Source organism: Coregonus lavaretus (assembly GCF_964263955.1).
Source record: "Coregonus lavaretus genome assembly, chromosome: 26".
Lineage (NCBI taxonomy): Eukaryota > Metazoa > Chordata > Actinopteri > Salmoniformes > Salmonidae > Coregonus > Coregonus lavaretus.
Genome location: NC_140013.1, coordinates 5,353,879 through 5,375,920, shown reverse-complemented (window position 1 = coordinate 5,375,920; position 22,042 = coordinate 5,353,879). Strand labels below are relative to the sequence as shown.

The 22,042-nt window shown below is 41.4% G+C and overlaps 1 protein-coding gene across 1 annotated transcript in view; it reads right to left on the bottom strand.

Moving 5' to 3' along the window:
* Nucleotides 1–47: 47 nt before the first annotated feature.
* LOC311102081 (out at first protein homolog) overlaps nucleotides 48–22,042 on the bottom strand; it is a 39,845-nt gene continuing 17,850 nt past the window's right edge. Inside the window, exons 2-4 of the mRNA XM_084143299.1 lie at nucleotides 6,749–6,883; nucleotides 6,097–6,277; nucleotides 48–4,424 (exon numbers count right to left, since the gene is read on the bottom strand). Of these exons, the coding sequence (XP_083999425.1) occupies nucleotides 4,147–4,424; nucleotides 6,097–6,277; nucleotides 6,749–6,883 (594 nt within the window). The 3' untranslated portion in view covers nucleotides 48–4,146. The remainder of the gene's footprint in view (nucleotides 4,425–6,096; nucleotides 6,278–6,748; nucleotides 6,884–22,042) is intronic.

The window sequence follows — 22,042 nt, the reverse complement described above, 5'->3', positions numbered from 1 at the left end:
TCTTAGAATCTGCTCAGATTTTTGCTTAATAAAACCACCCACAAAAGTGCAGTGCAAAAGAGGTGCCTTTATTGAATGTAAATTACTTCATTATCTGTGGTATTGCTCTTCGCAAACGTACACAACTCTTACATAGAAAAATATGTTTGAGATAGCAAAAATATCATTAAGTGTTAAGGCACATAGGTTACCATAGAATGGCCACAGTTTGAAGGGTTTTTACAAATAAAGGACATTTGGTTTGTCAGTTAGGAAGAGGACATCCACAAACAAAGTGAACAAAGACATTGCATTAGCATAATGTGACAGAATAATCAGGAGAATTAAACAAAACAATTAGGTACCAGTTTTCTACTGAATATGATTAAACATAGGCTAATCAATGTGTAAAATGACGTAATGAGGTATAGGAATCGGATAGCAGACTTTTTTCCTACAGATTGCTGATTATTTTAGCCCTACTTGAACAAAGTGTTCCGTGTGGAATGGAATCACATATCGAAGTGATAATCAGGAAGGCCTACATGTACATTTATAACAAATTGTGATGTTAATGAAATGAACTGACATAAGAAATGTAATAATGGTTGTAAAAGGGTTCCACTGACTATGGTTAGACATTTTTTTCAATAATGAAGTCTGAATGGAATGCATTAGCTACACATTGCATCAACAGGAGGTGAAAGTATTGCTTAGAACGTTTTTCATCAGATCCATTGCATGATAAGTTAAAGTGGCAAGGCAGTTGAGTAAGCACTAGATCCAACACAGCCTGGCCAGAAATCAAATCAAATCTGATAAATTGCTAATTTAGCCCTTCCTTGGAGAATATTTCCTTTGTGAATCTTTACTTTGGTTTAGCTTCAAACTTGGAAAGAATAATGAAATATAAGCAAATCAACTTGGAGACCTTTGTCAAAATTATACATTATCTATGTAAAAGAAAAAATCATGGCCATCAGTGATTGAGCTGTGAATGATGATGTTCAAGTGAGTGGCATACTCTCTCAAACCCACTGTTTACAAATACTCAGAGGTGATAGCAGTGATCTTCCATTGTGAATTGGGATTCATGAAATTTGGTCCCAGGAAAATCACATTGACAGAAGAAATACAACATTGAGGCTACAGTAATAGAATAGATAGAAGTAACTTGCTCTTCAACAACATACTTTAAATTAGCATCAATATCTATACTGTTATCTAAATACAATGCCCACACATTTTCACAATATACTCCGAGGGTACAAAACATTAGGAACACCTGCTTTTTCCATGACAGACTGACCAGGTGAAACCAGGTGAAAGCTATTATCCCTTATCACTTGTTGAATCCACAATATTCAGTTTAGATGCAGGGGAGAAGACAGGTTAACGAAGGATTTTTAAGCATAGAGACAATTGAGACATGGATTGTGTATGTGTGCCATTCAGAGGGTGAGATTTAAGTGCCTTGAAAACGGGGTATGGTAGTAGGTGCCAGGCACACCGGTTTGAGTGTTCAAGAACTGCAACGCTGCTGGGTTTTTCACGCTCAACAGTTTCCCGTGTGTATCAAGAATGGTCCACCACCCAAAGGACATCCAGCTAACTTCACACAACTGTGGGAAGCATTGGGGTCAACATGGGCCAGTATCCCTGTGGAACGCTTTTGACATCTTGTAGAGTCCATTGCCCAACGAATTGAGGCTGTTCTGAGGGCAAAAGAGGGTCCTAATGTTTTGTACACTGTGTACAGTTGAAGTCGGAAGTTTACATACACTTAGGTTGGAGTCATTAAAACTCGTTTTTCAACCACTCCACAAATTCCTTGTTAACAAACTATAGTTTTGGCAAGTCGGTTAGGACATCTATTTTGTGCATGACACAAGTAATGTTTCCAACAATTGTTTACAGACAGATTATTTCACTTATAATTCACTGTATCACAATTCCAGTGGGTCAGACGTTACATACACTAAGTTGACTGTGCCTTAAAACAGCTTGGAAAATTCCAGAAAATGATGTCATGGCTTTAGAAGCTTCTGATAGGCTAATTGACATCATTTGAGTCAATTGGAGGTGTACCTGTGGATGTATTTCAAGGCCTACCTTCAAAGTCAGTGTCTCTCTGCTTGACATCATTGGAAAATCAAAAGAAATAAGCCAAGACCTCAGAAAAAGAAATGTAGACCTCCACAAGTCTGGGTCATCCTTGGGAGCAATTTCCAAACGCCTGAAGGTACCACGTTCATCTGTACAAACAATAGTACGCAAGTATAAACACCATGGGACCACGCAGCCGTCATACCGCTCAGGAAGGAGACGCGTTCTTTCTCCTAGAGATGAACGTACATTGGTGCGAAAAGTGCAAATCAATCCCAGAACAACAGCAAAGGACCTTGTGAAGATGCTGGAGAAAACAGGTACAAAAGTATCTACATCCACAGCAAAACTAGTCCTATATCGACATAACCTTAAAGGCCGCTCAGTAAGGAAGAAGCCACTGTTCCAAAACCGCCATAAAAAAGCCACACTACGGTTTGCAACTGCACATGGGGACAAAGATCGTACTTTTTGGAGAAATGTCCTCTGGTCTGATGAAACAAAAATAGAACTGTTTGGCCATAATGACCATGGTTATGTTTGGAGGAAAAAGGGGGTTACTTGCAAGCCGAAGAACACCATCCCAACCGTGAAGCACGGGGGTGGCATCATCATGCTGTGGTGGTGCTATGCTGCAGGAGGGACTGGTGCACTTCACAAAATAGATGGCATCATGAGGAAGGAAAATTATGTGGATATATTGAAGCAACATCTCAAGACATCAGTCAGGAAGTTAAAGCTTGGTCGCAAATGGGTCTTCCAAATGGACAATGACCCCAAGCATACTTCCAAAGTTGTGGCAAAATGGCTTAAGGACAACAAAGTCAAGGTATTGGAGTGGCCATCACAAAGCCCTGACCTTAATCCTACAGAAAATGTGTAAGCAGAACTGAAAAAGCGTGTGCGAGCAAGGAGGCCTACAAACCTGACTCAGTTACACCAGCTCTGTCAGGAGGAATGGGCCAAAATTCACCCAACTTATTGTGGGAAGCTTGTGGAAGGCTACCCGAAACGTTTGACCCAAGTTAAACAATTTAAAGGCAATGCTACCCAATACTAAGTGAGTGTATGTAAACTTCTGACCCACTGGGAATGTGATGAAAGAAATAAAAGCTGAAATAAATAATTCTCTCTACTATTATTCTGACATTTCACTTTCTTAAAATAAAGTGGTGATCCTAACTGACCTAAAACAGGGAATTTGTACTAGGATTAAATGTCGGGAATTGTGAAAAACAGAGTTTAAATGTATTTGGCTAAGGTGTATGTAAACCTCCGACTTCAACTGTATATCTATCCCGTTTTGCTACAATTCTGCAATTCTACAGATGAGAATTGGAGGAAATTAAGCTTGTAATTGACACAAATCAAAGACAAAATGGGATGAAGTTAAGATAAGAAATGTTTTAAGATGTCATTTTATACATAAGAATCTTCAACAATTTCACTTTGCAACCAAATAAATAATCCCAGCATCAGAGAAACATTGTCGATTGCAACCTGAGTTGCCATCGACCAGGAAGAGAGCTGGCTAAAGCTGTGTTATTGATGTCATAAGTCATTGTCTAACAGACCGTTCCGATCCAGCATCCCACGGTTTCCTGTGACAACATAATGGCACCGTTGTTCCTTCACCAGTCATCCCACTGGGCAAGAAATGTAGAAAATAAGCTGCACTGTCCAGCCGTATGCATGTCCTTATGAGAGGAGGTTCTTGTAGTAATTTTATATTAGCTGGGCACAAACGTGTGAGAGTAACTTAAGGTCACACAGTAGGTACCTGGAAACTTCGGCGGCATCATATCCCAACTATAGGAAAGGTCCCCTATGGACATGTGTCAAAGGAGTCATTGAGAGGGTATAGCTCCTGTCGCAAAAAAAGGTTTTGGGTCTCAATTTCAACCTAAATTGTCCCATTTAAGGCATCAAACTACTATAATCTCACGACAGGATGCAACCCAATAGCTTTGGGATGAACTGAACTCCAACGTGATATCCAAATTAAATAAGAGAGGAAAAGACAAGGGGGGGGGGGGGGGGTCTGACCGCACCAGTGTGCTGCTAAGTCTCCTCATCCCAGAGACAGAGCTGTTTGTGGGGGACATAATAGGTGAATTGGTAGCCTTTGCTGCAGCTCTTGATGCCACACTTGTAGGGGATGCCTTTGCCCGTGGTGTCGTGGTTGCGGCAGTACTTGAGCAGGCAGGGGTACCACTCCAGACGCAGGCTGTAGCTGCAGGAGCAGGCCTGCCACAGGTCTCTCGTAGAGCGGCACGACAGCAGGACCGGGACCACGTCCACCGACTGGGGCAGGATCTCAAACATGGAGCCCTCCACTCCTACAGGTGCAGCAAACAACATACGTGAGTCAATGCACTAATAAGGTAGCCTGGTCCCAGATCTGTTTGTGCTGTCTTGCCAACGCCCACTGTGACAATGACCATAGGATTTGGCAAGACAGCACAAACAGATCTGGGACCAGGCTAGTAATAAGGAGCTTTTTCATGCAAAAGAGTGCTGCTATCGCCATTCACTCACAGATGGTTCACCATGCACTGTACTATGACCATCAGGCTACATTGTTTACAGTACAATAGCATTGTACATTATCTACGCCTAGACACTGTGACCTTCATATAAACTAAAGACACAGGGCTCTTTTCTGTCAGCACTCATAATAAAACTAATCAACAATCACGAAACGTGATACAGCCTACAGTTGAGCCAAGTATACACTCATATAGAGCAAGAGAGCTATAGGAGCAAAACACTCTTTCAGGGAGAGAGTGTTTGACTTTACAGTAGATTACATAATCTTTTTTTACTTTGTCAAAGACTAATAGTGTTTTTGAAGTAGAACTGGGCTAGTTTGGTATGGTAGTGTACATATAGAGCTAAAATGTATTGGATTCATTTACATTAGAGCGTGTGTGTGATTAAGGTCTAGACCAAGGGTGGGCAACTGCGTTCCTGGAGGCCAGTGTGTGCAGGCTTTTATTCCAGCCCAGCACTCCAGTAAATCATACTTCACTGAGAGAGAGGGGGCTGACCTCTCCAACTGAAAAAGAGAAGCTGGGAGGACAAAAATGAAAATGTGATCTATATATTTTATTCCACGTCCACACAATGGTGGACAAATGTGTATCTTGTCTTGAGAAAGGCCACAACATTGACTGTGAAAGATATAGATCACCAGTGGTGGAAAAAGTACCCAATTGAGTAAAAGTAAAGATACCTTAATAGAAAATGACTCAAATAAAAGTGAAAGTCACCCAGTAAAATACTACTTGAGTAAAAGTCTAAAAGTATTTGGTTTTAAATATACTTAAGTATCAAAAGTAAAAGTATAAATCATTTCAAATTCCTTATATTAAGCAAACCAGCCGGCACCATTGTTGTTTATTTATTTATTTACGGATAGCCAGGGGCACACTCCAACACTCAGACATAATTTACAAACAAAGCATTTGTGTTTAGTGAGTCCACCTAATCAGAGGCAGTAGGGATGACCAGGGATGTTCTCTTGATAAGTGCGTGAATTGGACAATTTTCCTGACCTGCTAAGCATTCAAAATGTAATGAGTACTTTTGGGTCTTAAGGAAAATGTATGGAGTAAAAAGTACATTATTTTCTTCAGGAATGTAGTGAAGTAAAAGTAGTCCAAAATATAAATAGTAAAGTACTACTTATGTAGTACTTTCAAGTAGTCCTCTGTGGTCCTCTGTAGCTCAGCTGGTAGAGCACTGCGCTTGTAACGCCAAGGTAGTGGGTTTGAACCCCGGGACCACCCATACACAAAAAAATGTATGCACGCATGACTGTAAGTCGCTTTGGATAAAAGCGTCTGCTAAATGGCATATTATTATTATTATTATTAAGTATTTTTACTTAAGTACTTTACACCACTGCAGATCACCTTTTATTTTTGCCTCCCAGACTCTTTTTATTTATTTGCCCTTTGAGACTACATTATCTGTGAGACGACGTGCCCACATGTTCATTCTATTGACCTCTTTCCAGCCAATGTTTGACGTCCCTCTCCCGGGTGTAGATGGCCTCCCGGGCCTCGCTGCACATGTTGTGGATGTGGCTGCTGAGCTGCCACGCCCGGCTCAGGTTCACCGCCACGTTCATGGTCAGCTGGTCCAGGCCCCGCCTCTCCTCCGCCGTGCGGATGGCGTGAGGGTTTTTCTGGAGGACCGCAGGACAAAGTCAGTCATGTCACCATGGTCACTTTATCAAATGGGATAATGCTCATTCACTTCCCCCACTCCCAGCAAGGACACTCACTGGCCTTATTATTTGTTATTCCCTGTACCCTTCCTTTGGAGTTATCACTGATCTGACATAGCAGTAATAGGTGGAAGCTACATAGTGGAACTACATAGGAACCTTTTGCTTGCAAGTATCATGTTGTGTTAGATCAGTGGATCAAAGGATACACTTTGAACATATTCAAACTGGGCCACTCAGTAAGTTCATTTCCCTGTACTACTAGTGCATATGTAGCGGAGGAGGTTTGGAACCACTCTCGTGCGATAACTAAACTTGCCTGAGACCTGAATACTTCCGTTAGCTCCCTGAGCTAATGCCTTTAACTCAGCGACTAACAGTCTTGAAGCGCCTGAGACCCGGGTTAGAACCCTGGTCGGTGACACATACCTGTCTGAGTCGGGCCATGGACTCGCTGGGGATGAACTCGTTGTGGTTGAGGCGCGAGATGAAGCACAGGGCCTGGTATTGGCTCTGGCCTCTCTCCAGCTCCCCAAGGATGAGTGCCCGGAAGATCTTCACATGCTGAAGGGGAGGGAAGGAGGGAGGGAGGGAGACAGATTGTGAGGCAGGGTGACTGCAACTGCATAGGATCTGGGTCATGTTCATTGCTGTTTCAACAATTGAAACAGCAAGGGACTTCCTGGACTTGTCCAATAAGAAAGAAAGATTTTAATTTACAGTTTTTAAAAACATTTTGCTAGGGTGTTTTGAACCAGTACAGTAGGCTTGAAACAAGGTTGGAATGCAAGTTAAGCAACTGAATCCTTCATTCTGCATCTGCACTGTTACACCCTAAACCCACATTCGAATGAGAGATTTGGAAATAAATTAGAATTTACAGTCTCCTTTCACTAGCACTGCTTATTTACAGTCAAATCGGTGCCCAAAGAGTTATTCTTAACACAAACTATATCAACACCCATAACTTCAAAAGAGGAATCATCTCGTTACACTCTTCATGTAGACAAAGCAGAAAAATGAAAGATGTTGGAAGGAAGGTTTTACCACGACTTTGTTGCTGTTGGCAACCAAACGAGAGATCTGGCTGCGGCCCCAAGGCCATAAAGAGAAGCTCCAGCCGAGGACAGCAAAGCCACAGACCTGTCTCCCCCATTCATCAGCTCTCCCTTCCCTTCCCTGACGTCGCACGCGCACGCGCACACACGCGCGCACACACACACACACACACACACACACACACACACACACACACACACACACACACCTCTGCTTTTCACACACACATCCCAAGCAGACAGCCCACGGAGGAGAACCAGACAGCCCGCCGAGGGACTGCTCCAGGCACACTCAGGGTAATTACAGGAAAGCAGCACTGCTCCTCTCCTCTGAAACCACCTCAGACCTCAGCCACAGTCAGAGGGGAGAAACTCAGGCAGAGAGCAGCAGATGGGGTAGTACAAGGGAAGGACATGGTAATGCAGCCAAGGCTTCTCCAACCCCGGCGTTGTGTCGTTATGGCAGGTGTTAAGACTGGGTGACATCTATACGTTACATTTAACATCCTGCTGTAAACTATGTTGGAGACCTACTGTGTGTGAATTTCAAAAGCAAAAACTGAGAAGTGTTTTTTTTTTTTTTCATACAAGAAAATTACGTTTTAAAATAAGTGCTAAGAAAACATTTGATTCATTTGATTCACTAACCCGGTAAATGGGTATAATTTCTTAAAACAAAGATGACGACACCCTCTGTTCTATAACTACAACAGCACGAGTAGGATCATGGAGTAGTCCTAACTTCTGGCTGCAACAGAAGCTCTGTGCCAAGTCACACTAGGATGGCACCCTCCCAGTCCCAGGCCTAACTACCACAGCAACCCTGTGCCCTCGAGAAAATAAAGAAATTAGGTTACAGGATAAAAGTGAGATAAAATGTGCAACCAATGATGGGCAGTGTCAGAAAATGGCAGAAAAGCAGTACATCTGCTCAAATAATGACAGAATGTAAATAAGCCATGTCAAGAGCAAGGCACTGTGCGAGGGAGTATTAAAGCCTAAGCGATCAAAAGATGGATCCTACTTAAAAATCTGCCAAGTGGGTTGGTAATGTTTTTTTTAAATCAGTGCATTATGCAAATTCCTTGTGGGCAAAGGCAAATGTCTTTAGCAGCAGATGGTGACTGAGTACAAGCTACTGGCCACCTCAGATCTATGTGCATAGATAGTCGGTCCCAATTCACTCCCTACCACTTCCCTCTGGCCCTAACCCTTTGATGTTAGTACATCTGCAAGGTGGAAACAATATGATGGAAGCTCCACCACTAGTCTGATTTAGTTATCCAGATTCTTCAGATCCGCAAACAGCTAAGGGGTTAGGGCCAAATAGCTCATCAATAAATAGAAGCTGTGTCCCAAATGGCACCCTATTCCATATATATATCAAATCAAATGTATTGGTCACATACACATGCTTAGCAGATGTTATTGTGAGTGTAGCAAAATGCTTGTGCTTCTAGTTCCGACAGTGCAGCAATATCTAGCAAGTAATATCTAACAGTTCCACAACTAAAACTCAGTTCCACAACTAAAACTCTGCAACGGTACCCCCCTGTATATATAGCCTCCCTACTGTCACTTTATTTTACTGTATTTATAGCCTCCCTACTGTCACTTTATTTTACTTCTGCTCTTTTTTTCTCAACACTTTTTTTGTTGTTGTTTTATTCTTACTTTTTTTGTTTAAAATAAATGCACTGTTGGTTAAGGGCTGTAAGTAAGCATTTCACTGTAATGTCTGCACCTGTTGTATTCGGCGCATGTGACCAATAAAATTTGATTTGATTTGATTTGATTAATACAAACAAATCTAAGTAAAGGAATGGAATAAGAATATATCAATATAGTGGCATGATGTATAGTGAACAGAGTGCCTATATATTGAAGTGCACTACTTTTGACCAGGGCCCACAGGGCACTATATAGGGAACAGGAATGCTAATGGTGTGAGGAGTGTGTGTAACCCTTCCTGTTGGCCCACTCTACTTCCCTTGCACTTCAGAGACTGGCACTGGTTGTATCCACAGCTGCCCAAACCAAAAGACTGACACTTAAAAAGGACAAAGATCACACAAATGTGTCAACGAGTTGAGTTATAAGCTGCACAGTAGTTGTTAATCTTATGATGTAATTTTTATTCAAGCATTTTCATGTTTAAATATGTCCCTAAACTGAAGTGTGTATTGTACACTAGTCAGGAGAATCTGATGTAATAACATTAGGGGCTTTGTTCTATCCAAACCAGTAAATGGGTTTCTGTGAAAAATTATAAAGGGGCAATCTGTGATTGGTACATTCATTTTTTGACTTTTGAATTAATGACTTATACCCGTTGATTATTGAAATATATTATTTATGCCTTATGGTACCTCATCAGAGCCCAAAATATAAGATTGATTGACTCCAATATATAAGTTATAAATGACTTATCATGGATGGTCTGTCCATGCATCCATAGCTCTGTCTATGAATTTGAGAGTGGTTACATTTACATCCTTCAGCTTTTTACCAAAACAGTGACCACTTTGTTAATATTTGAACTACAGATTTGCGCTTTAAATGAAATGCTCCAAGTGCTCTGAGAAAACATGATGATAGAATAAGTCCATCTGCTAAAAGCAGAAATATATGGCCACATAATTATATAGAATTATGTTTTTTACCCAACATTCAGAAACATCCCTGACAAAATGAGTGTATTGCATTGATATCTAAAATTAAGAAACATGGCTTCTCATTTGACATTCAGAAAATTGACCTTTCATTTACTGGGAGTCCTAGCCTATTTGTTATCTAGTGTTTTAAAAAGTCAGTGCACTGATAAATAGGCTACACCAACTAAGTGTGCCAAAGATAGTCAGTTTGGATACAAACCACTATCTGCATTGGGGCGAAAAGCCAAAAGCTAGTGTACTCACACAACTCCACTTCCAGGCTCAACGTATGATCTACAACATAGGAGAGGGTTAGGGCCTATTTCACAGGTGGTTACTTTTTGTGGGAGGCTTATTTAAGGAGGTATATACAAGTATTTTCAAACACTCAAAAAGGTCCTATTTACAGTGAACATTCTCCGTAGCTACAGTGGGGGAAAAAGTATTTAGTCAGCCACCAATTGTGCAAGTTCTCCCACTTAAAAAGATGAGAGAGGCCTGTAATTTTCATCATAGGTAGACATCAACTATGACAGACAAAATGAGAAAGAAAAATCCAGAAAATCACATTGTAGGATTTTATGAATTTATTTGCAAATTATGGTGGAAAATAAGTATTTGGTCAATAACAAAAGTTTCTCAATACTTTGTTATATACCCTTTGTTGGCAATGACACAGGTCAAACGTTTTCTGTAAGTCTTCACAAGGTTTTCACACACTGTTGCTGGTATTTTGGCCCATTCCTCCATGCAGATCTCCTCTAGAGCAGTGATGTTTTGGGGCTGTCGCTGGGCAACACAGACTTTCAACTCCCTCCAAAGATGTTCTATGGGGTTGAGATCTGGAGACTGGCTAGGCCACTCCAGGACCTTGAAATGCTTCTTACGAAGCCACTCCTTCGTTGCCCGGGCGGTGTGTTTGGGATCATTGTCATGCTGAAAGACCCAGCCACGTTTCATCTTCAATGCCCATGCTGATGGAAGGAGGTTTTCACTCAAAATCTCACGATACATGGCCCCATTCATTCTTTCCTTTACATGGATCAGTCGTCCTGGTCCCTTTGCAGAAAAACAGCCCCAAAGCATGATGTTTCCACCCCCATGCTTCACAGTAGGTATGGTGTTCTTTGGATGCAACTCAGCATTCTTTGTCCTCCAAACACGACGAGTTGAGTTTTTACCAAAAAGTTCTATTTTGGTTTCATCTGACCATATGACATTCTCCCAATCCTCTTCTGGATCATCCAAATGCACTCTAGCAAACTTCAGACGGGCCTGGACATGTACTGGCTTAAGCAGGGGGACACGTCTGGCGGCATAGTGTGTTACTGATGGTAGGCTTTGTTACTTTGGTCCCAGCTCTCTGCAGGTCATTCACTAGGTCCCCCCGTGTGGTTCTGGGATTTTTGCTCACCGTTCTTGTGATCATTTTTACCCCACGGGGTGAGATCTTGTGTGGAGTCCCAGATCGAGGGAGATTATCAGTGGTCTTGTATGTCTTCCATTTCATAATAATTGCTCCCACAGTTGATTTCTTCAAACCAAGCTGCTTACCTATTGCAGATTCAGTCTTCCCAGCCTGGTGCAGGTCTACAATTTTGTTTCTGGTGTCCTTTGACAGCTCTTTGGTCTTGGCCATAGTGGAGTTTGGAGTGTGACTGTTTGAGGTTGTGGACAGGTGTCTTTTATACTGATAACAAGTTCAAACAGGTGCCATTAATACAGGTAACGAGTGGAGGACAGAGGAACCTCTTAAAGAAGAAGTTACAGGTCTGTGAGAGACAGAAATCTTGCTTGTTTGTAGGTGACCAAATACTTATTTTCCACCATCATTTGCAAATAAATTCATTAAAAATCCTACAATGTGATTTTCTGGAAAGTTTTTTGGTCTGTCATAGTTGACGTGTACCTATGATGAAAATTACAGGCCTCTCTCATCTTTTTAAGTGGGAGAACTTGCACAATTGGTGGCTGACTAAATACTTTTTTCCCCCCTGTAGGCTGTGGCCATGCTACCCCGACACCTTGAGAGAGAATATCCTGTTCATGGCTGTGAAAATTAGATTAGTACATTCTGTAGACCCGTAACGTAGAACGAACCCATTGAAATCAGTCTGGTCACTATGACAGCTAGCTGTTGTTAATGGCAGCCACTGAACTTTGACAGCAGTAAATTATTATTTCTAACCTTGTCAATGACTAGATTTCCTATTCAAAGTCATTTCATGTATGTTTTCATGAAAAACAAGGACATTTCTAAGTGACCCCAAACTTTTGAACGGTAGTGTACATCTGTGAGAAAGCCAATGGTGGACTTTCTTACCAATTACTCAAGCTGCCAAAATGCAGGTATACTGTTGATCACAAAAATTATAAAATTACCCCAAAGATGGAAACATTAACAGTTAAGATGTTGCTTATCCAATACAACGTTTTTACTACGTTGAGCACACATAGGGCAGTCAATTTAAGAGCGAACTCCAAAGCCAAATGCAGTGCAAACAAACTTCTTGAAAAGCAAACTAGCCCCGCCTGGGGGGGGGGGGGGATCTTGCAACAAGCCAGCTCAGATACCCACAGCTCATCTTTGTGGAAGGAATAAAGAACTAATATCGAAAAAGTTCCCCCTTTAAGCAACATAAGGGTTTACCACTTGTTTTTGTGATGGTAAAGATATTTGCATTGGTGTCTCGGAAACCTGGGTGAAAAGGCACAGGTGTACATGGAGAATTAAGTCCCTCCTGCTCGGAAGAAAGACAAACAAACAAACAAAGGACAGGAAGAAAAGGAGCTTGGCTGAGAAATGCTTGAGTTGAGACTAATTACGGAGCACTAAGAGAAGGAATGTGAAGTCAGATTTGGGGGCCGGTCACACCTGGCTGTTCTATCAAGAAAATTAGCAAATGCTGGCTGGAGGTGTCCTAGTGTGATATTTCAACAGACAATAAAAAGGTACGTTTGAATTAAATGGCTATGTAGGTGAGAATGAGAACACACTTAAAGGCATTGACAAAACACACACGAATGTAGAGATGGTATACTCGTATTCACAATCTACATTTTAGTCATTTAGCAGACGCTCTTATCCAGAGCGACTTACAGTTAGTGAGTGCATACATTTTTCATACTTTTTTCAACCATGCATAGCCATCAAATGTAGGTTTAGATCATTCAAATTAAATGGCAATTCACAATAACATTTTTCTACATTATTACAGTATTTGAAAAGGCCAGTTTCTCCACACTAGCAGAAGAATGCCGGTTTATTCACATGCAATTCAGATCAATATCAGTAGATTGATAAGTGATGACCTACAGCTACAGTGCCCTCTACTAATATTGGCACACTTGGTAAATATGAGCAAAACAGGCTGTGAAAAAAAATAATTTATTTGCCGTTTATCCTCTTGGTCTTTCATTCAAAATATTAAGAAAAATCAAACCTTTAAATAAATTAAATAAATGTTTTTCTCCGAAACATGTGCCACAATTATTGACACCCCTAGAAATTCTTATGAGTAAAATCTATTATTTATTTCCATTCATATTTTACGTTAAATTCACCTGAGTGATTAGGAACACTTAAATGGTAAGCCATGACTTCCTGTTTCACTAGGGTATAAATATATGAGGTGACACACAGGCCAAGTTCCCATAGTCATCCATCACTATGGGAAAGACCCAAGAATACAGTAATGATGTGCGACAAAAGGTTCTTGAGCTGCACAAATCTGGAAATGGCTATAAGAAAATGCACATTTCCACTATCAGGGCAATAATTAAGAAGTTTAAAGCAACTGGAGATGTTAACAATCGGCCTGGAAAAGGACGTGTGTCTATATTGACCCCACGCACAGTGAGGAGGATGGTTCGAGTGGCCAAAAAATCTCCAAGGATCACAGCCGGAGAATTGCAGACGTTAGTTGGGTCTTGGGGTCAGAAAGTCTCAAACTACGATCAGACGCCACCTACATAACCACAAGTTGTTTGTCATAAAAAAGCTGTTATCAAACAAATTCAAGCGCCTATAGTTTGCCAAATGTTACTGGAACTTTCAATGGGACCGGGTTCTATGGTCAGATGAGACCAAAATAAAGCTTTTTGGAAACAAACACCAGTGGTGGGTTTGGCGTAGACAGAAAGATAGCAGATATTAGATCAAAACCTGACTGCCTCTGCTAGGAAGCTTAAACTGGGCCGTAGTTGGATCTTCCAGCAGGACAATGCAAAGCACACCTCAAAATCAACACAAAAATGGTTCACTGACCACAGAATCAAGGTTTTGCCATGGCCATCCCAGTCCCCTGACCTAAACCTCATACAAAACCTGTGGGATGAGCTGAAGAGGAGAGTCCACAAGCGTGGACCTCGGAATCTGAAGGATCTGGAGAGATTCTGTATGGAGGAATGGTCTTAGATCCCTTGCCATGTGTTCTCCAACCTCATTACACATTATAGGAGAAGACTCAAAGCTGTTATCTTGGCAAAGGGAGGTTGCACAAAGTACTGAATGAAGGGGTGCCAATAATCGTGGCACACATGTGAAAAATTATATGTTTTACGATAAGAATGTATTTTTTCATTCAATTATTTTACTTTAATTAAAAGGTTAGATTTTTGTGAATATTTTGAATGAAAGACCAAGAGGATAAACAATAAAGAAAAACAATTCACAGCCCGTTTTGCTCATATTTACCAAGGGTGCCAATATTAGTGGAGGGCACTGTATCGCTTCAGTCCCATACAGCTCCAGCCCCAACCTTTGTCCCACAGACTTCATATCCTGCAACAGGCAGCGGACATCAAGATCCATAGCAACCTCTTCAGAATCCAAATTGCTCAGGCATTGAGCAAATACTTACTGATAATAACCATGGTGTAACTGTTCTACCATGTATTCCTTCCCCTTATGCCAAACTTTAGCACTGTAAATGGTGCAACGCAGATAAGACAAGCTGTATGAATTAATATTTTTATGACCCAAAGAAATGGTAACATGAATTTAGTTATGGACCGTCATAAGTTCCGTAGCTCAAATCAAATCAAATTTATTGAGGAGGGGATCGTGTTTGGGAGGCCACAACAGTGACAAACCAAGGTAACCTCACAGGACAGGTAGCTCAACAAGATCCTGAATATAAACATAGCAAACTTCAATTTGAGATTGAGTTGGTTATCTCTTGAAAAAGGAAGACGCATTAAAGTTGAAAAATTACACCATCAAAATAGGTCTTATCGACGAGCTCATCTACAATGTCTAGGAATGGCCATTTCCATATTATCTTTTACTTGAGAAGTATAAAAACACACCGAGTGCAGGCCCCTTTGACATGTTTTAATTTCAACTGAAAATTGGCCAAATCTGAAAGAAAGTATCTCTTAGTGTTGATTTTACACGGTGGCTTGCATCCTTGTTGAGCTGCAGTCCAAAAAATCCGCAAAGGAGTACAGATGGGCCAAACCAAGCAGAAACCATATCCATTATCAAAAAAATGATATAAAAAAAAGTCCTTAAAAAAAAGGTGTTGTGGAGAATTTGATTGTGGAAAGTTCAAAGGTATTCGGTGTTACTGTGTCTGCCCTTTTCCCCTCCTGCCTGTCTCCGACTGTGGGAACGACAGAAGACCTTTTTATTATTAGCAGTGATCAAAGCCCAACATCTGCCTGGCGACTCGGAACAGAATAAAGTCATCAGCTAGTGGACGAGAGGTCAGGAGGCAGTCCTCAGGGAGAGCAGCCCAGACGAGAGGACAATGAGTATTGGAGAAAGGCTCTGTTCATGCTTTGTAGCCAACAACCACAGGAGTGAGTTGGCTACAGCAAAAAAAGAATATGGGAACAGGCTATCTGAAAACAGCAGGATAAATCACCAAAACAGCAAACTTGGCCTAGAGTGAACTACTAAATAACAATGCAGCGCAAATTATTTTTCACACCAAAACAACAAGGCTACCATCTGAAAACCACTTGTCTTAAGAGAAAGACAAACTAGACACCATTCTTCCTCCACACCTCCCTCTTTAGTGTGCATGCTGACTGTCTGCTAAACTTAAAAGATATTCTGAGGAAATGCCCTGCAGGTCCTGTGCATTGCTCACTTCACCGTGTTGAGCAACTACCCCTTTGTTATCTGTGGAGAAGATCTCCCACACAGGGATCAATACATGGTGGGAGATGGAGTCCATATCTTTCCCACATAACTCAGTGCAGTAGAGGGACCTCACACAACTGCAGTGGATGGATTCACTGGATGGCCCCTGAAGTCCAAGAGTTCTAACCTATATGGCCTCCACTCCTAAAACCACAACATTTCCTGGAAAAGTTGACACTGCCTGCCTGTAAAAAAAGGCTGACAAGTTTGTGCAAGTGACAAAGTGGGATGGCCTCAGGTAGAATCCTGAAGGCGAGGCAGTTAAAAAGAATAAGATCTGGTAAATGAGTCAACTTCAACAGATGCATTGCACACCGGACCCCACTTCATGTTCACGAGGAAATGCTGAGAGAAATTTCCCAGAATTCCCACACATATAACGTGTAAGCCACCCAGATAATAATGAAAAGTCGGAAAAAGGTGCGATGGTAATTGTGCTGCAACGGGGTCCAAGTTCTTGTTCAAGTTTCCAACTACTTGCCCAAGGTTACTGGGAGATATGCGATGGCTGTGAAAGGATAAAAAGGGATGGGAAGCTGCCAAACCGGTCAGAGATATATCCCAATGAGAGTCGGCTCATAAAGGCCAACCGCTGTGCTCGCTGCTCTTTACAAACAAGTGGGTGTGTGAGAGAAACAATCAATTCATCCCAAGAGTTGCTTACTGTTTGGGCGTATTCATAAATACCCTTTCTTTGAAGAGAGAAAATCTAGACATACGACAGCCTGAGGGCTAAGCGAGTCGTGAAACACGATGCATTTATAACACAGATAAAAAGGTAGATTTAAGAGAGAGCTAATGTGCTCGTTCACACGACCGTGGCGTTGTTGGTAGAGAGGCCCAGTAATTTAGAGTGATAGCGTGTGTCAGGTAGATTCCCAACATCTGTTGCTCATCTCAGCCAGTGTGTGTGTGTGTGGGTGTGGTTGTGTATGACAAATAAGCTGCAAGTATAGTATCGGTCACACATACAGTGCATTCAGAAAGTATTCAGACCCCTTGACTTTTTCCACATTTTATTACGTTACAGCATTATTCTAAAATGGATGAAATTGTTTTTTCCCCTCAATCTACACACAATACCACATAATGACAAAACAAAAACAGGTTAAGTAATTTTTACAAATATACATTTACATAAGTATTCAGACCATTTACTCAGTACTTTGTTGAAGCACCTTTGGCATAGATTACAGCCTCGAGTCTTCTTGGGTATGACGCTACAAGCTTGACACACCTGTATTTGGGGAGTTTCTCCCATTCTTCTCTGCATATCCTCTCAAGCTCTGTCAGGTTGGATGGGAAGCATAACTACACAGCTATTTTCAGGTCTCTCCAGAGATGTTTGATTGCGTTCAAGTCCAGGTTCTGGCTGGGCCACTCAAGGACATTCAGAGACTTGTCCCGAAGCCACTCCTGCATTGTCTTGGCTGTGTGCTTAGGGTCGTTGTCCTGTTGGAAGGTGAACCTTTGCCCCAGTCTGAGGTCCTGAGCGCTCTGGAGCAGGTTTTCATCAAGGATCTCTGTACTTTGCTACGTTCATCTTTCCCTTGATCTCCCAGTCCCTGCCGCTGAAAAACATCCCCACAGCATGATGCTGCCACCACCATGCTTCACCGTAGGGATGGTGCCAGGTTACACCATCAAAACAATGCCCATGCTTCACAGTAGGTATGGTGTTCTTTGGATGCAACTCAGCATTCTTTGTCCTCCAAACACGACGAGTTGAGTTTTTACCAAAAAGTTCTATTTTGGTTTCATCTGACCATATGACATTCTCCCAATCCTCTTCTGGATCATCCAAATGCACTCTAGCAAACTTCAGACGGGCCTGGACATGTACTGGCTTAAGCAGGGGGACACGTCTGGCGGCATAGTGTGTTACTGATGGTAGGCTTTGTTACTTTGGTCCCAGCTCTCTGCAGGTCATTCACTAGGTCCCCCCGTGTGGTTCTGGGATTTTTGCTCACCGTTCTTGTGATCATTTTTACCCCACGGGGTGAGATCTTGTGTGGAGTCCCAGATCGAGGGAGATTATCAGTGGTCTTGTATGTCTTCCATTTCATAATAATTGCTCCCACAGTTGATTTCTTCAAACCAAGCTGCTTACCTATTGCAGATTCAGTCTTCCCAGCCTGGTGCAGGTCTACAATTTTGTTTCTGGTGTCCTTTGACAGCTCTTTGGTCTTGGCCATAGTGGAGTTTGGAGTGTGACTGTTTGAGGTTGTGGACAGGTGTCTTTTATACTGATAACAAGTTCAAACAGGTGCCATTAATACAGGTAACGAGTGGAGGACAGAGGAACCTCTTAAAGAAGAAGTTACAGGTCTGTGAGAGACAGAAATCTTGCTTGTTTGTAGGTGACCAAATACTTATTTTTTGGTCTGTCATAGTTGACGTGTACCTATGATGAAAATTACAGGCCTCTCTCATCTTTTTAAGTGGGAGAACTTGCACAATTGGTGGCTGACTAAATACTTTTTTCCCCCCTGTAGGCTGTGGCCATGCTACCCCGACACCTTGAGAGAGAATATCCTGTTCATGGCTGTGAAAATTAGATTAGTACATTCTGTAGACCCGTAACGTAGAACGAACCCATTGAAATCAGTCTGGTCACTATGACAGCTAGCTGTTGTTAATGGCAGCCACTGAACTTTGACGGCAGTAAATTATTATTTCTAACCTTGTCAATGACTAGATTTCCTATTCAAAGTCATTTCATGTATGTTTTCATGAAAAACAAGGACATTTCTAAGTGACCCCAAACTTTTGAACGGTAGTGTACATCTGTGAGAAAGCCAATGGTGGACTTTCTTACCAATTACTCAAGCTGCCAAAATGCAGGTATACTGTTGATCACAAAAATTATAAAATTACCCCAAAGATGGAAACATTAACAGTTAAGATGTTGCTTATCCAATACAACGTTTTTACTACGTTGAGCACACATAGGGCAGTCAATTTAAGAGCGAACTCCAAAGCCAAATGCAGTGCAAACAAACTTCTTGAAAAGCAAACTAGCCCCGCCTGGGGGGGGGGGGGGGGGGGGATCTTGCAACAAGCCAGCTCAGATACCCACAGCTCATCTTTGTGGAAGGAATAAAGAACTAATATCGAAAAAGTTCCCCCTTTAAGCAACATAAGGGTTTACCACTTGTTTTTGTGATGGTAAAGATATTTGCATTGGTGTCTCGGAAACCTGGGTGAAAAGGCACAGGTGTACATGGAGAATTAAGTCCCTCCTGCTCGGAAGAAAGACAAACAAACAAAGGACAGGAAGAAAAGGAGCTTGGCTGAGAAATGCTTGAGTTGAGACTAATTACGGAGCACTAAGAGAAGGAATGTGAAGTCAGATTTGGGGGCCGGTCACACCTGGCTGTTCTATCAAGAAAATTAGCAAATGCTGGCTGGAGGTGTCCTAGTGTGATATTTCAACAGACAATAAAAAGGTACGTTTGAATTAAATGGCTATGTAGGTGAGAATGAGAACACACTTAAAGGCATTGACAAAACACACACGAATGTAGAGATGGTATACTCGTATTCACAATCTACATTTTAGTCATTTAGCAGACGCTCTTATCCAGAGCGACTTACAGTTAGTGAGTGCATACATTTTTCATACTTTTTTCAACCATGCATAGCCATCAAATGTAGGTTTAGATCATTCAAATTAAATGGCAATTCACAATAACATTTTTCTACATTATTACAGTATTTGAAAAGGCCAGTTTCTCCACACTAGCAGAAGAATGCCGGTTTATTCACATGCAATTCAGATCAATATCAGTAGATTGATAAGTGATGACCTACAGCTACAGTGCCCTCTACTAATATTGGCACACTTGGTAAATATGAGCAAAACAGGCTGTGAAAAAAAATAATTTATTTGCCGTTTATCCTCTTGGTCTTTCATTCAAAATATTAAGAAAAATCAAACCTTTAAATAAATTAAATAAATGTTTTTCTCCGAAACATGTGCCACAATTATTGACACCCCTAGAAATTCTTATGAGTAAAATCTATTATTTATTTCCATTCATATTTTACGTTAAATTCACCTGAGTGATTAGGAACACTTAAATGGTAAGCCATGACTTCCTGTTTCACTAGGGTATAAATATATGAGGTGACACACAGGCCAAGTTCCCATAGTCATCCATCACTATGGGAAAGACCCAAGAATACAGTAATGATGTGCGACAAAAGGTTCTTGAGCTGCACAAATCTGGAAATGGCTATAAGAAAATGCACATTTCCACTATCAGGGCAATAATTAAGAAGTTTAAAGCAACTGGAGATGTTAACAATCGGCCTGGAAAAGGACGTGTGTCTATATTGACCCCACGCACAGTGAGGAGGATGGTTCGAGTGGCCAAAAAATCTCCAAGGATCACAGCCGGAGAATTGCAGACGTTAGTTGGGTCTTGGGGTCAGAAAGTCTCAAACTACGATCAGACGCCACCTACATAACCACAAGTTGTTTGTCATAAAAAAGCTGTTATCAAACAAATTCAAGCGCCTATAGTTTGCCAAATGTTACTGGAACTTTCAATGGGACCGGGTTCTATGGTCAGATGAGACCAAAATAAAGCTTTTTGGAAACAAACACCAGTGGTGGGTTTGGCGTAGACAGAAAGATAGCAGATATTAGATCAAAACCTGACTGCCTCTGCTAGGAAGCTTAAACTGGGCCGTAGTTGGATCTTCCAGCAGGACAATGCAAAGCACACCTCAAAATCAACACAAAAATGGTTCACTGACCACAGAATCAAGGTTTTGCCATGGCCATCCCAGTCCCCTGACCTAAACCTCATACAAAACCTGTGGGATGAGCTGAAGAGGAGAGTCCACAAGCGTGGACCTCGGAATCTGAAGGATCTGGAGAGATTCTGTATGGAGGAATGGTCTTAGATCCCTTGCCATGTGTTCTCCAACCTCATTACACATTATAGGAGAAGACTCAAAGCTGTTATCTTGGCAAAGGGAGGTTGCACAAAGTACTGAATGAAGGAGTGCCAATAATCGTGGCACACATGTGAAAAATTTTATGTTTTACGATAAGAATGTATTTTTTCATTCAATTATTTTACTTTAATTAAAAGGTTAGATTTTTGTGAATATTTTGAATGAAAGACCAAGAGGATAAACAATAAAGAAAAACAATTCACAGCCCGTTTTGCTCATATTTACCAAGGGTGCCAATATTAGTGGAGGGCACTGTATCGCTTCAGTCCCATACAGCTCCAGCCCCAACCTTTGTCCCACAGACTTCATATCCTGCAACAGGCAGCGGACATCAAGATCCATAGCAACCTCTTCAGAATCCAAATTGCTCAGGCATTGAGCAAATACTTACTGATAATAACCATGGTGTAACTGTTCTACCATGTATTCCTTCCCCTTATGCCAAACTTTAGCACTGTAAATGGTGCAACGCAGATAAGACAAGCTGTATGAATTAATATTTTTATGACCCAAAGAAATGGTAACATGAATTTAGTTATGGACCGTCATAAGTTCCGTAGCTCAAATCAAATCAAATTTATTGAGGAGGGGATCGTGTTTGGGAGGCCACAACAGTGACAAACCAAGGTAACCTCACAGGACAGGTAGCTCAACAAGATCCTGAATATAAACATAGCAAACTTCAATTTGAGATTGAGTTGGTTATCTCTTGAAAAAGGAAGACGCATTAAAGTTGAAAAATTACACCATCAAAATAGGTCTTATCGACGAGCTCATCTACAATGTCTAGGAATGGCCATTTCCATATTATCTTTTACTTGAGAAGTATAAAAACACACCGAGTGCAGGCCCCTTTGACATGTTTTAATTTCAACTGAAAATTGGCCAAATC